This window comes from Pleurodeles waltl, chromosome 6, assembly GCF_031143425.1.
Source record: "Pleurodeles waltl isolate 20211129_DDA chromosome 6, aPleWal1.hap1.20221129, whole genome shotgun sequence".
Classification (NCBI taxonomy): Eukaryota; Metazoa; Chordata; class Amphibia; order Caudata; family Salamandridae; genus Pleurodeles; species Pleurodeles waltl.
Window position 1 is genome coordinate 788,716,745 of NC_090445.1, and position 15,668 is coordinate 788,732,412.

The 15,668-nt window shown below is 45.4% G+C and overlaps 1 protein-coding gene across 1 annotated transcript in view; it reads left to right on the forward strand.

The window, feature by feature from the left end:
* Positions 1–15,668, forward strand: part of XPNPEP1 (X-prolyl aminopeptidase 1) — a 433,587-nt gene that overhangs the window by 70,792 nt on the left and 347,127 nt on the right. Inside the window, exon 6 of the mRNA XM_069239428.1 lies at positions 11,175–11,267. Within this exon, the coding sequence (XP_069095529.1) occupies positions 11,175–11,267 (93 nt within the window). The remainder of the gene's footprint in view (positions 1–11,174; positions 11,268–15,668) is intronic.

The following is a 15,668-nucleotide window of genomic DNA, read 5'->3' on the forward strand; positions in this document are numbered from 1 at the left end:
GGGGGCACCACATCAAAACGCATTCCCATCCTAGCAAATTGCTGCCAAGTTTTCCTACATTGGCACCACTTCCCAGTCAGCATATTCAAGATACATCTGATAGTGTTGAACCTGTTCTGGAAACAAGGACCATTAGGAACAATGACTGCCGTCTACTCACTCCTGAGGCTGCACCTGAATTAACCTCTAATGGGCTTGCATTTTACTTCTAATGTACACTCTATAAAGGTTCTCTTATAACCCTAATAGGCGGTATAAACAAACAGAAGAACTACTCCATCATTTTATTATGCATGTACCTGTTCAACATACCCTTTCTCTGTTTTAGATAAATGCATGGGACACTGGTGATGGAGGAACTAATGACAGACATGGGAAATAATTATAGTGACAATTTAAACACATAGGTCTGTCTACTGGTTGTGGCATTTTATAAAACAATGAAATAAATATGTGCAAGATAACACCAAGTGGGAAACTGGTATGTGATTTCAGAGCATGGTGTTGTCCAGCAAGTACTGAGCTGGGGAGAATTGGGCACAGGGCTAAGTAATGTGCCAAAAACTTCCATTTCTGGGTTTGGGAGATAAGAATCACTGTTGGTGAAGCCCATGCGCTGGACGTGTAGCTCTTTGGTCATGACCAAGAGTCACTGGTGACTAAGCTCTTAGTTGTTCCTGGTGGTGCATATGGGTCTTATGTTAGTTTTAGGCAGGTAGAGATACTGAATTACGGTCCCGATCATATTCTTCTTTTAACATCTACAGATGATTGTTCCAAAGAGGACAGGGATTGGTGGGGGCCTGAACACTGAAATGTTCCTTCACCTAGGAGAAGTAATTTCTGTAAAAAATAGACCATGAGTCAAATTAAAGTTTTTTTTTTTGTTTGTTTTTTTTTTCTTGTTTTTTTTTAAACCTTTATTTTTCAGCTTTTCGGTGTCACAAAGTCACAGATAATTCAAACAGCGTCAGTCATTAGTTACATGTGCCCCACAGTGCGCTTATATTTGTTGCTGCACTATGACGGCCAAGGTAACTGATACATTGTAGACCAAGTCTGCAAGCCAACCTAAAGTATACACATCATAACAACTCCTGCCTTCTGCGGCTCTATGAAACAGCAATGTACCCGGGATGCCTGTGTCGCTTCATCATCTAGTTCTCAGTCAGCATTATATTTTCCATGATTAATAAATCTTTCTAGAAGTAATCCCCATGTTTCCCCATCCTCTAGAGCTTTCTCATCTGATCGGGACAGGCACTTGTGCTGCTTCTCCGCGACCCCCTCGCTCAAGCATATCCTTAACCTAATGTGTTATTTGTGGTGCCCAAGAGCCCAACCACCCAATAGCAACCCTCCTTTTTTCCAATAGGAGTATAAGTTGCAAGAACTTATTGGACAGTGTCTGCCTTTTGGGCCTCTTCACTATCCCCAGCAGACATGCCTCAGGGGTGAATGGGCCCGTAACCCCTGTAGTCGTCTCAAATCTAGGCACCACCTCCCTCCAGCACCTCATCACAGAGCCAAGGAAGATGCAGAAATGAGGTACCCTCCTTCCTATAACGGCCACACTTTGCCCTCTTGGTGGGATCAATCCTGTTCAACACATAAGGTGTCACATATGCCTGGTGGTAATTGGAATATAAAATGTTTAACCCTGTTATTGCAAGATCATGCGGACCAACTCACATGCAGGATTCTAGTCTACGCCTGTAAGGGGCTCCCCTAGTTCCACCTTCCCTGCCCGTTGGGCTCTGATTGGGGGTTTTGTCATGTATCCCCTTGATTGCCGTAGAAGAGGGTGATCAAGAGTCTACCATCCCTCTATCACCCAGTGCCTGAGATGGCGCTGGTGCTGCCGGGAAGCAACTCCACACTACTTTGGCTGTATTTTCCAGTTTGAAACATTGCAAGAAGGTGATGAAAACCACCCCGGGTAGATGTCTCCAACCTGAAGGCAACCCTCAGCCCTTCAACAGTCCATGGACAAATCCGAGTCTATGTGACCAAATGGTGTAAGGTCGCACAGGCACAACTCTCTGTTGAACGGGGTCCTGCAGAGGATTGTTTTGACAACCATTTCCAATATATTGAGGCCGTATGTTGCACCCAGTATGGGACTGGGACCTGGACCTCCGAGCCCCCACCAGCCCAAATCAACAAGCATGCCAATGAGTCCGCCCATTATTTCGCACAAGAGTCTTTTCTCCCAGTTATCAGACTAGACTGTCCACTGGGCCGCATGTTGTAGATGCAATGCGTAGTAATATAGCTGCATATCTGGGAGAACTCTTTCCCACCCATACCATAGATGTCAACAAGCTATTACATTTCTGAAATTCTCCAAGACCAAGCGGATTTTGTACTGCATACAGGCATCTCGGGGGGAAAAACCATCTTGTCGATGACCGCCCTTCCCATGACCAACAAGGGTAGCATGTTCCAAAACTCTAGTGACCTGGTGAGAACACACAGAACTCTATCTATATTCGGATGTTGATATTGAGCTGCTGTGTGGGTGACCATAACACCCAAATAGCGGAAGCTCTCCATCTCCCATCTGAATCCCAGCTCTGGGAGCTGCTCCAGGAGTTGTTGCAAGTTTTAATGGTAATAATAGAGTCTTCTGGATGTTAACCTGCAGGCCAGATACCTCGTCAAATTCACTCATAAGCCCCATCAGTAGTGGCACCCTGTGGGATGGACATAGATCAACACTTCGTCTGCGTGTAAGGAAATTATGTGAATAGACTCCCCCACACCTGAATGTCCCCAAGTTCCAATTCCCTATGCGGCATGATCGCCAAAGGTTTAAGAGAGAGGATGAACAGAATCAGTGAGAGGGGGCATATCTGCCGGGTGCCCCTCTCCACCACCCAATTCTCTCATAGCACACCCCAACCCTTAAACTGACCCGGGGATCCTTGTAAAGGAGTTTCACCCAGTTTCTGAGGACTATTCCGAATCCCATCCCCTGCAAAACGTGTATCAAATAGGGCCAGTCAGCGGTACCAAAAGCTTTTTACAAGTCGATTGATACCAGTGCCATACCGCGATCTGCCGTTCTCAATTTTGTGCAGTACATACGTCAGTCTGCGAAGATTAAAGTACTTCATGCTGATATAAAGCCACATTGATCCTCATGCACCAATTCCCGTATGACCCCTCTCACCGAGTCAAATTAAAGTGAACACTGCTTATCTTAAGTTGCCATGAAGCATGATTTTACGTCATCTTTCCATTATCCTCTTTTTGAGTCAAATATTTATAGAAGAGCAAAAGACAGCTTCTGCAAAGATCTGTAGAAGTAAAAGATTAGTCTGAGAAATATAGAAAGTGACAACAGCTAAGAACTGTAAGCCCTGTCTTATGTTCCCAGATTCATGCCAGTTCAAGACATTTGTGCTCATCCCACATGGTCTGCCGTTTCATGATGCACATTCCATGCATAACTTTTGGTTCACCTTGGCTTTTTCATTACTAGTTGCTCATTCTAATAATCGTTATTACTTGCCTACATGTATATCACATCATTCAATCTCGTATCTACCACCCGTCACAAATCCTTGGCTGAGGTTTGCCACCCATCACATTGTAATAAGGATGACATGATCAGATTTTATACCATTGGTTGATAATTCTTGGAGCATGCTCCGATTTGGCAGTCTCACACACCTTTTTTTTTTTTTTACTCCTAGTTTCAGTATTTCTATTCCCACTTCGACCACACTGTGGGTATGAAGTCTGAAATATTAGATTACCCACCACCCAATGAGAGGCCAATAATTCTGTGTACCTGGACATAACACTATTTTCTCCAACTCACATGTATCCTTTTGAAACCTGACACTGTTATGATTGTAAGAAAGACCCTGTGTATGGAATGGGAATTCAGATGCATATTATTGTCTACATTTGTTTATTCCCAAGAGAACAAAGATTGGATTTGCGGGGAGGCTGAGGTTTTAAAATTACTCTTAAGAAGTTATTTCTCCTCTGAAATGCAATTTATAGAATGGAAGTTGATACTCCACTCTTTCTCCTCCTTGAACGCCATTTCCTTTGCAGAGGAGATAAATAGTAAATGAGCATAAATGTAAAAGTTCCTAGCATAAGGTAAAGGAAAGTTTCAGTTCTATTAAGGACCTGGAGGCAAGGATTATGCTCATCTTTCATAACCTTTAATACGTCCAGCAGCGTTCAACAAACTACCTTTCCCAAGAACCCCTAAGAAGAAAACAGGAACAAACAAAGCAGTATCCAATCATATGTCACATTATAGTCTATATAACAAAACGTGTTCCCGAGGTGCTTCCTCTTTCTTGAGTGCGACTGCAGTATTCTCAATGATTAGCCTGTCTGTGAATCAGTCACCCCTGGTGGAATCCGAACCTAAGAACAACCAAAGAAACAGAACCTTATTGAAGACACCACTCTACAATCCCCCCCAAAAATATGCAACTTCCTAAAGAAAGAATCAACATTTCCATGTTCGAACAATAAATCTCACAACTGGTAGATACATGATCACTATATAATACCACCATTATTATTTATAGTAACTACAAGGCTTACTTCTCTCAACAAAATAAACTCCTCGGTTGTATACCTTTAGAATCGTTTACCCCAGGTTAGAATACGATTGTAAAGAGGGGAGGGAATAATCATTGCCTCGGTGTCCTTAATAGAATTGAAACTTTCCTCTACATATGCTGGGAGATTTTACATTCTATGTCAGGACCGGTGGCGAGGATTATGCTTGTTCAAAACGTATCCACCACTAGAGGCGCCATATTCATCACCGGTTTGAAGTAGAACCATTTGAACATAGTTTGAGGCCATTGTCCCTCTCACAGAGTGAGTGCCATACAGAGAGACATCAGTGCCGGCTTCTAACATGACCCAGCAGACTCAACGTGCAATAGTGGGAGATGAAACAGCTTTGAATGGTTTCACTAGAGATATTAGCAGTTGCTTCTCACCTGGATGGCGAAACTCTTGTGTCATATCTTCGTATGCTTTGAGGCATCAAACTGCTCAGAGTTTGGGATGCCAGTCGAAGTTTGGGTAAGAAATAGTTCTTGAGTCTGTCTTTGTCCTCCTGGAGATCTTGAAGGCAACCCCATGCATGAAAAATACTCTGTTTGAGACATCCAGGGCTCTGACGTTGGACACCCTACGACATGAAGCCAGACATAGGAACATCGCCAATTTTGCCGATAGTTCCTTACGAGAAAGGTACTAATTTCTCTGCTAAGACTGGAAGAGGTTGAGCACCATATTGACATCCCAAAGAGTGGAGTATTTGGGTTCCGGAGGTAAGGAGAGATGTATTCCCTCAGTAATTTGCAAACCAGGGGGTGTTCTCCTACAGGGATCTCTTGTATTGGCCAGTGACCTGCCAAATAGCGGAAATAGCAGAGCAATACGAATTAACTGTCCGTTATCCCATACCTAGGATCCTCTTAGCATTGAACACACTAATGCACCTATCTGGTCCATGCGGACTTGTATCTGTTGGATGTCCTGTCCACCCGAGCTTTTGAGAGCATCTCGGCAGCCTCCTTTGAGAGGCCTGGGACTTTCCATTGTTCCCTGTAATCTGCCAGGCCATAAGAGGTAGACTGACCTGGAGGACTAATGGGTCATTCTGGCCTAGGTGATTCTGAAGAATATCTAGAGAGAGGGGAAGTCGTATTGGAAAATTCTAAGAAAGTTCCAGAAGAACCGGAAACCATGCTTAAGACCTCCACATTGGTGTGAGCAACACCTCCCCCGCTTGCTGTGTCCTGACCTGCGCCGGCAATCTCATGATCGTGGCGAAGGGGGGGAAACACATACCCGTTGTCCTTTGACCAGTCCTTCCAGGAATGCGTCCGTTGCCAGAGCTAGGGGATCCAGCTTCCTACTGAAATACCTCGGGAGCTGGAGCTCCAAACGGGACACAAACAGGTCACGTTGTTGCGGCAATATGTCCTTAAACCCCTGGCTAGATCCGCTAGGACTTTTGATCTGAGGCCCGATGTGATTTATATATTGAACCGCCAAGACGTTGTCCATCTTGAGAAGGACTGGGCAGTTCGCCCTGTCCTTCGTCCAGCATTGACCTGCAATGGAGCCTGCCATGAGCTCTAGGCAATTGATGTGGAGGGATTGCTTGTCTGGCAACCGTTTCCCTCCTGTGAATGACTCGCCGTATCTGGCACCCCATCTGGATTTGCTGGCATTGGCTCTATAATGATGTCTGGTTCTGTTCCAAAAAAATGGCCCCTGCATTCCATGCCTCTGTGTGGGATAACTACTATTCCATTTCCTTTCTGACCTCCTCCGTCAGAGGTACCCATTCCAAGTATTGGGGACCCTTGCGTAAGTGAAACGCTATGAATCTCTGGAGAGCTCTGTGATGCAGCAGCCCTAGGAAGATCGCTTGGATCTAGGAGGAGAGGAGTCCCACTATTCTCGCCTCCTGGTGTAGGGAAATTGAGGGATGAGCCAGAGTCCTCTTCAGTTCCCTGCGGATATTTGCCATTTTCTGCATGGCAGTCTGAGTGTCTTGTGCACTGAGTCTATGACAAACCCCAGGAAGGTGATTTGCTTGGCAGGCATCAATATCGATTTATTGACATTGATGTGGAACACCAGACTCTCCAAAAGATTGATAGTAAGCTGGAGTTAATGTTGTAACGCGGAAGGGCATTGATGCATGATGAGGATACTGTCCAAATAAATGATGCAACAAAGGCCTTGAGCCCTCAGATTCTCGACCACGGGTTTCAGAACCTTGGTGAAACACAAAGGGGCCGAGGAGAGACCCAACCCAAGGAAAGGGTCTTGAAGTCCACCATTGAAACTGTAGGAAATGACAATGAGGGGAAGAAATGGGAATCATTAAAAACGCGTCCTTGAGATCCAGGCGCACCATCCAATTGTCTGGGCACTAAATATTTCTGAGGAGATGGATCCCTTCCATTTTGAAGTGTCGATATACTAACCAGCCATTGATCTCCCGGAAATTGATTACTGGACACTGTCCCCCATCCCTCTTTTCCACCAGGAACAGGTTGCTCAAAAAAACTCTTGGGTGGACCTGAGTTGGGGTGATGGCCTGCTTGCTAAGCTGATCTTCCACCTCTTGATCTATCAATGACTTCTGATACTTGGAAAAATGCAAAGCGTGAGGGTTCCTTTGTTGGATTGGAGACCCGTAAAACTCTATCTGAAAACCATCCACTGTTTGAAGCACCCAGGCGTCTGCTGTAACGATTTGTCAATTGTACAGAAATTGAGACTGCCGGCCCCCCACCTGAATACATGATCTGGAATTTTACACTTAATGGATTTTGCTCCTTGTGGATGTCCTCTCGAGGAACCTCTGCTGCCTCAGCCCTGATAGCCCCATCTTGTAGGAAAGAAACCCCCTGAACGGAATGTTCTTGGTTTTGTGGTAGGCCTGTCCTCTGGAGGAGCCTTGATAGTAGAAGTGGCCGGATGCCTGCCCCCTGCCACAACCATCCCCCATATAAAAGGCTGTGTTGAAGATTTTTTTGATAGAGGTCTGTGCCTTATCTATTGATGTAAATGTAGCAAAAACCTGCCAAGCTCCCGAACAAACGGGTTGCCAAACCGGTTTCCCTGGGCCGCTAGCCATGTCTCTGACGAGGCAAGGTCCCCTAGCTTGGGATTGGCCTTGATAAGGAGGGAATGACTGCTCTCTGTGGACAGCCCACAGTTGGCAATGCCCAAGAAAATGACAGCACACTGCACTCATCCAGATATCTCCTCGGGAGAAACGGGCCCCCATTGGCATTTGTTTACTCTGCCAACTCTAGTATCTTTGTCAAAGGACCTATGACATTGAAAAGTTTATCCTGGTAGGCCTTCCACAACCTTTCTATGCATGCCTTTTTTTTAGGATCCTGAACGAACTTCTGAAGAAAGGTGCAATCCGGGCATTTATTTCAGGAGTGGCGGATACATTACCAGAGAGGAAGGGTAGTGGACATTCCGCCCAGAGTTTTGCATGCATCTCCTTCTCCAGAGGCTTTCTCAGCCTGTTGGACACGTATTTGCCCACTTTATCAGATGAAAAACATTTTGTGGATTTAGGGTGAACCAGATCCTCTGGATCCAGCATGTTTGAGGGATCCCCCTAGGGGTCTGTAGTGCTTTCCTCTTAATCTAGTTTCTAAGCACATACATAAACCACTAGAAATGCACTTGTGAGGTCAAAGAAGACTTTTATTGTTGTTAATTCTTGTCCAACCCCAATTTTTATGAATGACGAATTAGTAGCTTTCAAGTCCGCGTTAATCAAACAAAATATATCAGTTTGCAATATACACAGCAGGTTATATTTATAAGATATTGAATGCAAAGCAAAACAAATACTTCACCGTGTAGGAACTATTTACAGCTACATCTTTCTAAGGTCTGCAAGCTGATGACCCCTGTCAGCCGCGAGAAAGAGTTTCATCTACCCACACGAGATGCTGGCAGCTGGCGCCAAGCTCCAGCACGAGGTCCGGCAGATTCAAATCTGACTCTCTGCAGCCTGTTACATTCGTTACAAAGGTGTGCCCCCTCCTCTCAGACCTGGGAAACTGAGCAAGCCTTTTGGAGACTGGCCAGGTCTCCAAGACTACTCCTGTTCCCAAGCTCAGGCGAAGAGAAAAACAACACCCATGTACTCTCTCTTATCATGTCTAGTCTACTGTGAGAAAAACATCTTGGTTCTCTGGTGCAAAAACACAGCTTGGAAAAATACAGCTTGGATTCTCAACTGCAATGTCTAACTCCACGTTAAAGGCAATGGGCAGCTAACCTAAATATCAAATGCAATGTCATGTTAAAGGCAATAGGCAGCTAACCTAAATATCAAATGCAATGTCTAGTGTCATGTCAAAGCCAATAGGCAGCTGAGCTGAATACAAAATGCAATATATAATATCATGTCAAAGCCAATAGGCAGCTGAGCTGATCATGTCAAAGCCAATAGGCAGCGGAGCTGAATACAAAATGTAATGTATAATATCATGTCAAAGCCAATAGGCAGCGGAGCTGATATGATATCATGTCAAAGCCCATAGGCAGAATATCTAATAGCATGTCAAAGTCAATAGGCAGCTAAATTGAATACATCATGTCAAAGCCAATAGGAATGCAATGTCAAAGCCAATAGGCGGCTAGACTGGATACAGCATGTCAAAGCCAATAGGCAGAATACAGAATGTAATGGCTAATGCAATGTCAAAGCCCATAGGCGGCTAAACTGAATACAGAAAGTAATGGCTAATGCCATGTCAAAGCCCATAGGCGGCTAAACTGAACAAAACATACCATGTGCTACTGGTGAACATTGAGCAACTAATATGCGCAGTGGTGAAACACAAAGTCATTGGTCAAAACAAAACTTTATCAAATGGCAGTACAGGGTCTGGTTTGGCATTTGGAAGGGGGTGTCCAGGACGCCAAGGTCTGGAAGGGCCAGCCTCGTCTACAGATTCTGCGACGGAATCTTTGTCATCCCCATCTCCATATTAGGAAGGCACAGGCGTATTATCAGGGGCGTTCAGAGTGTCCTGGTTTTTCTTCCCCTGGGAGGAGGATTCTAAAAATGTCCTTTTTAACTTCTCAAGTGCTGCCAAATGTAGCCCCGTATCTGATATGCATTTAGGGTGCCGAAGAGCCTGATGTTCCAGTCCCAAGGAGACCTAATGAAGGGGGTACACTGATCGATTAAGAGGGACTGGGCAGATGTAGACTAAATGTAAGAGGCGCCTTTCCAACGGTTCTATGGTTGAGGCTGCTGCCTGGTGGATTATGCATCCACAGCCTAGCAAAATTCATCATCTACTGGGAGCAGTGAAATGGTTTCCTCCTCAGTGTAGTCCCCATCCTCTTGGGGGTGTAGGAGAGTCATCTCTGCTAAAAAGAAATCTTACCTCCCACTATATAACCCACTGGGAATTTATATTGTACAAGATTCGTAATTATTTGGGAAAAAATGGGGAGGGAGGCTCCCACAGATTTTGCACGCTTTAAGCCAAATTGAAGCGCGGTATGAACCACCAATTTGCGAAATGCTAACAGCACTCAAATTCAATGGGAGTGGGTCAGAGAGAGGCTTTCACCCTATGTACCCAGAAGGGTTAAGTCTCTTACCGCATGGGCCGAGCCCCTGAAGCGGCCGTTCATAATAGGCACAGTACAAAACATGCAGGAGAAAAAAAGGGACTGAAAAGTTTCCCGATCAGTCCCACAAGGTTGGCGTATACCGCTTGCTTTTTATTCCCACAAATCCATGCCCTGACTCGGTAGGGCTTCTGGCTTCCAGATAGGCATGTGGCTCGTGGTGACGGGCGCTGTGCTGTCAGTTTCTCTGTCATTTTTAGCGCACCGGCCGATGACACAATAATTGTCGTCTGCCCTCTAGTGAGGCAGCCACCACGGTAAGCGGTTCTCACTTGGCCGCAAGCGGAGTGTTGCCCGCCACACTCCCACTGCGGTGTTAAAAAGCTATCACAGTGCAAAAAGGTCATTTACCGAAACTCTCTACACCAGAAACGCTTCACACTATGAGAACACGGCAATTAACATAATTAAACGTGAGAGGCTACTTATCTCTGTTGGAAGTAGGAAAGAAAGAGGAAGTGCCTCGGGGACACGTTTGGTTGTAAGGACTATAAAGTGACATATGATTGGTTACTGCTTTGTTTGTTCCTGTTTCCTTTCCAGGGGTTCTTAGGAAAGATAGTTTGTTGAACACTGCTGGAAGTATTAAAGATTAGGAAAGAAGAGCATAATCCTCGCCTCCAGTCCTGACATAGAATCCAGAATCTTCCCCAGAAGAAACTAAGCACCCATCCATCTGTAGCTGTCTGTCTACCCATAGTCATCCATGTAAGCCAGCTACTGTTAAACGTGGCTGCTTGTTTGTTTAGCAGAGCTGCATTTAGTCGTGTGCATGCTCCTTTTTGTTGATGTGCTTGCATGTCAAGAGGGTACCCGAGTGTCCAGAAGTCAATGCACGTGTGGATTTCTGTAGGTTTGTTGCTTTCTGTGTCTGGGTTTTGGATAATATGTCTCCGCAGGCACTGAGTATGCAAAAGCCACATTTCGTTTGTTATTGATTGTTGTAATATATCTTAATGTATTTACTTTTCTACCTGCAGGCTTGAAAGAAACCCCTAGTCAGGAGGACTGGCTTGTGAGCATTCTTCCAGAAGGTTCTAAAGTGGGGGTGGATCCTTTCATTATACCAGCAGGTATTCATGGCAAGATTGATAATTTAAGTTCTATACTAGGGTTTCAAACACATTTATTCCTGTTTGGTGACTCTACTATTTTAACCCAAGTATATGCTACTCAATTGTTTGACTTTTGAAAAGTAAGGGGTCATTGTCTTCCTGACAAGTCAAATCTGTGACTCTCACACACTGCACTTCAATTTACTGATCTATTTTACTGGTGATTTTGCTTTCCTTTAAATGTTACAGTTTTAGGTGCTTGACCGCTTAATTTATGGAATGGTGGAAAGAGTCCTTTGAAATAGAATGTTTGAGGAATGTGTGGCTGTAGATACACATGCTTTGCATATTCCTGCCATCTAATGTTGGGTGCGGATGTGTGCAAGTTGTTTTTCTTTGAAGAAGTCATTTGAGTCACAGGTTTGAGCGACTTTCCTCTTGGAGATAATGCACATGGATATTGACTCCATTGTTAGATTGTTTTCTTTCCGCTGTTTGGTTCAGACATGTGTGCCTGCGCTTTGGTTCCAGAATGTTATAGTGCTTTTTTTGGGGTGTGCTACACTCTCACCATCATCGGTATTGTTTCAGTCGCGCTCTCTTATTCTGCTTATCGAGGCACAGATACATCCTTATCAAGTCAACGCGCTTCAACCACAGCCCCTATTAGGCCTTGCCCTTCAGGACCATCTCCCTCAGTCTTCCTCAGTCTCCATCAGCTTCCCCAGAAAATGCCCTGCTGGTGATGGAACAAACACCCTTCTGTTACTGCCTTGCTGCCATGCAAAATATGCCTAGACTCACTTACATCAGGACTGTGACCTGTGTTTGTCGCCAGAACACAGGGAGGCGAATTGCAAGGCTTGTTGATCCTTCCGTTCCAAGAAAAGCTTCTGAGACCGTCAAGCATGCCGACTTAAAATTCAGCAGAGAAGCATCAAGGTCACTTCCAACATCTTTGCCCATGAAGACGTTGGTGAAGAACAACACACAGAAGCATCCGTTGCAGAGGAAGAGGTGTTTGATCCTGAGGGCAGTTCCGTCTCCAATCTCGAAGGCGACTTGGAGATTCAGGAAGTTACAACGGCTTAACAGTCCATGAGTACGGTATCCCCTGTCCCTCACCACCGTTTTGAATCTTCTAAGAGGTTCACAACCCCTTTTGATTAAGAGGCCCTCAGTCCAACACTTCCCTCTGGACATGGTTGACACCTAAGAGACTGTTTTGGATGCCCCGCCCTCTGGCTCGGCAACTAAACACCAGCCTAAGCCAAAGCCTTCAGCCTCAAGCACCTCAGTGCCAAGCCGACTGTTGGTGCAGAGCCATCCTTCGACATCCACCGCTTCGACACCGAGGGGGGGGGGGGACTTCGGCACAAAAACATGGGTTGGATCCGAAAGCCTCAAATCCGACTCTGAAACGTGATTCCGGCAAGCCAGTAGAGCCTATCCTCCATGAACAGCAAGAGAAGCTGGATGCTCGACTGCAACAGATCCATATCCAGCCTCATGCTTGCTGTATTCTCACCGACCCAACCTTCGGCTCTAGTTCCTCCACCATCAAAAAGACAGCTTTCTTTCCAGGAGGCTCCTGACTCATCAATACCAACAAAACACAGGAAGAAATTGGACAAAGCTACTAGCCCTTTGCCTCTTCCAGCACCCTCACCACTTCCACACCTTTCACCACCACCTCCACACCTTCCACCACTATCACACTCAACTTCTCCAGTGCAATTTGTTGAAGATCTCCTATATATCTCACCTCGGGGGGGGTCTCCGGAATATGATACGGGTGGGCATAGTGCAGGACATGACACCTTTGGGACACCACCACACACCAACACTATGATACTGTCCTCCAGGGGACACTCAACCCGGATTTATATCCTACCCGTCCCTCTCCTCCTAACAATTCAACAGCATATGAGGAGTTAATAGGTAGGGCTGCTGCTTTTTATGGTGTACAGCTCCACAAGGTATCTTATAGAAGAGGATTTCGTCTTTGACACCTTCATCCACACGTAGGACAACTCAGTATTTACCCTGCTGAAAGGCATGTTACGTTACACTGAGGGCATTTTAAAGACCATGTTTGGGCCAGAGTAATAACACCCAGGGTTGATCGAAATATAAGGCCTCTCCATCAGATTCTATGTATATTAGGTGACAAGTACAACCAGACTTGCTAGTAATTACTATGGCTCGCAAGAATGCTAATTTAGTTAGCGTAGATGCCCTGCCCCCTGACAAAGAGAGCCTGGGTATCCGTGCAGCAGGGAAAAGGGTTGCAACACAATCTGCCAACCATCCGCTCCATGCCAACTCAATGGATTTGCTTGCTCACTATGACCATGCTCACTGGGGTGAAGTGGAGGACCACCCCCAATTTCTCACAAAGGAACATAGAAAGAAAGGACAAGAGCTTGTCTCAGAAGACAAGCTAATATCAAACCCCTCCATACGCTGTGCGCTTGATTCTGCTGATACTGCAGCTAGAGGCATCAATACTAGTCTTTTGACACTACACATGGCTTTGTATTTCTGGGTTTAAACCAGAGGTACAGCAGAATCTCCTTAATGTATCTTTTGAAAAGGAACATCTCTTTGCTTCCCAAGTTGATCAGACCCTAGAGAAGATCAAAAAAGACAGAGAGATGGCAAAATCAGTTGGGGCTATTCAAACATCTATTTCCCATGGCTCCTTTCACTGCTCCAACTTTCCTGGAGGCTCCAAAGCCATCTCTTCTGACACCTCCACCTCTTACCAACGTAGTCACAGCCAGCACCCCTCTCAAAGAGGTTATTTTATAGGTTCATACAGGGGCATCAATGCCAAAATTAGAGGCATGCGTTCTTCCCCACACGGTGGAACATTTACCACCTAACAGTGAATTCTCTCTCCTCTCCCTGACCATATAACACCTGTCTGGGTCGATTACAGGATTTTCTACTCATGTGGCAATCAATAATATCAGACTAGTGGGTGTTGGACATTATCCAACATGGCTGTTGTCTGGAGCCCAGTACCACACCTCCCAGCATTCCACTTCATACTCACAGGCTATCACTGGAACATCAAACTTTGCTCAAACAGGATGTTCAAGTGCTTTTTCTTAAAAGGAGCTATAGATCCCATCCCTGTTCAACACCAGGGTTTAGGGAAATACTCTCTGTATTTCCTAATACCCCAAAACGATGGATCTTTATGGCCAGTCCTAGATCCCAGGCCACTAAATGAGTTCATCCTGTCAGAGTACTTCCACATGCTCACCTTGCAAGACATGATCCCATTTCTCCAACAGGGTTACTTTATGAATACACTAGATCTAAACGACACCTATTTTCACATACAGATACACTGAGCTCATCTCAAATATCTCAGGTTTGTGGTGGGTGGCAAACATTACCAGTTCAGAACCCTGGCTTTCCGGTGACTACTGCCCCCAAGGTATTCACCAAGTGCCTAGTGATGGTAGCCACACATCTACGCAGACAAAACATCCATGTATTTCAATATCTGAACGATTGGCTTATCAAAGCCAACACATATCAACAGTGTCAACAACACACTCTGGTTACAAAATATCTGCTCCACTGCTTGGGGTTCACCGTCAACTTTACCAAGTCTCACCTACACCCTCTTCTGGTTCAGCCACATCTAAGGGCTATTCTAAACACACAAATAGGATTAGCCTATCCCAGTACTGCAAGAGTCAAGACTTTCAAGCACTGTTACATCAATTTCAGACAATTTCAGACAAATCAACAACTCACAGTATGGACAGTCATGTGCCTCTTAGGGATGATGGCCTCCTGCATTGCCATAGTACCCCATGCCCAACTACACACACATCCGTTACAGGAATGTTTTGCTCAACAGTGGTCTCAGTCACAGGGTCAGTTGCACAATCTAGTGTTGATAGACCGCCAAACTCATCACTCTCTGCACTGATGGAACACCAGCAACCTGGTAAAAGGTCAGACTTTTCTTGACCCTGTCCCCCCATTACTGTCCCCATGGATGCATCACTCACGATAGGTGGTGAACACTTGAAAGATCTCACAGTAGAGGGTCTTTGGGATGCCAAACACAAGGGTCTGCACATAAACTGCCTAGAGCTTCATGCTGTTCATCTAGCGTTGAAAGCATTTCTACCTCACCGGATTCACAAAGTTGTCCTAGTCATGATGGGCAATATGACACCCATGTACTATCTACAAAAGCAGTGGGGGACACAGTCTTCACTATTATCTTGCCTGTCCAGACCATTTGGAGATGGGCACTATGTCACAACACTCACTTGTCAGCGGAATACCTTCCAGGAACAGACAATGATTTTGGAGACCTCCCCAGCAGGATGCAGCAACAAGTCCATGAGCTGGAACATCACCACCAAGTCCTCCTTCCATACTTCC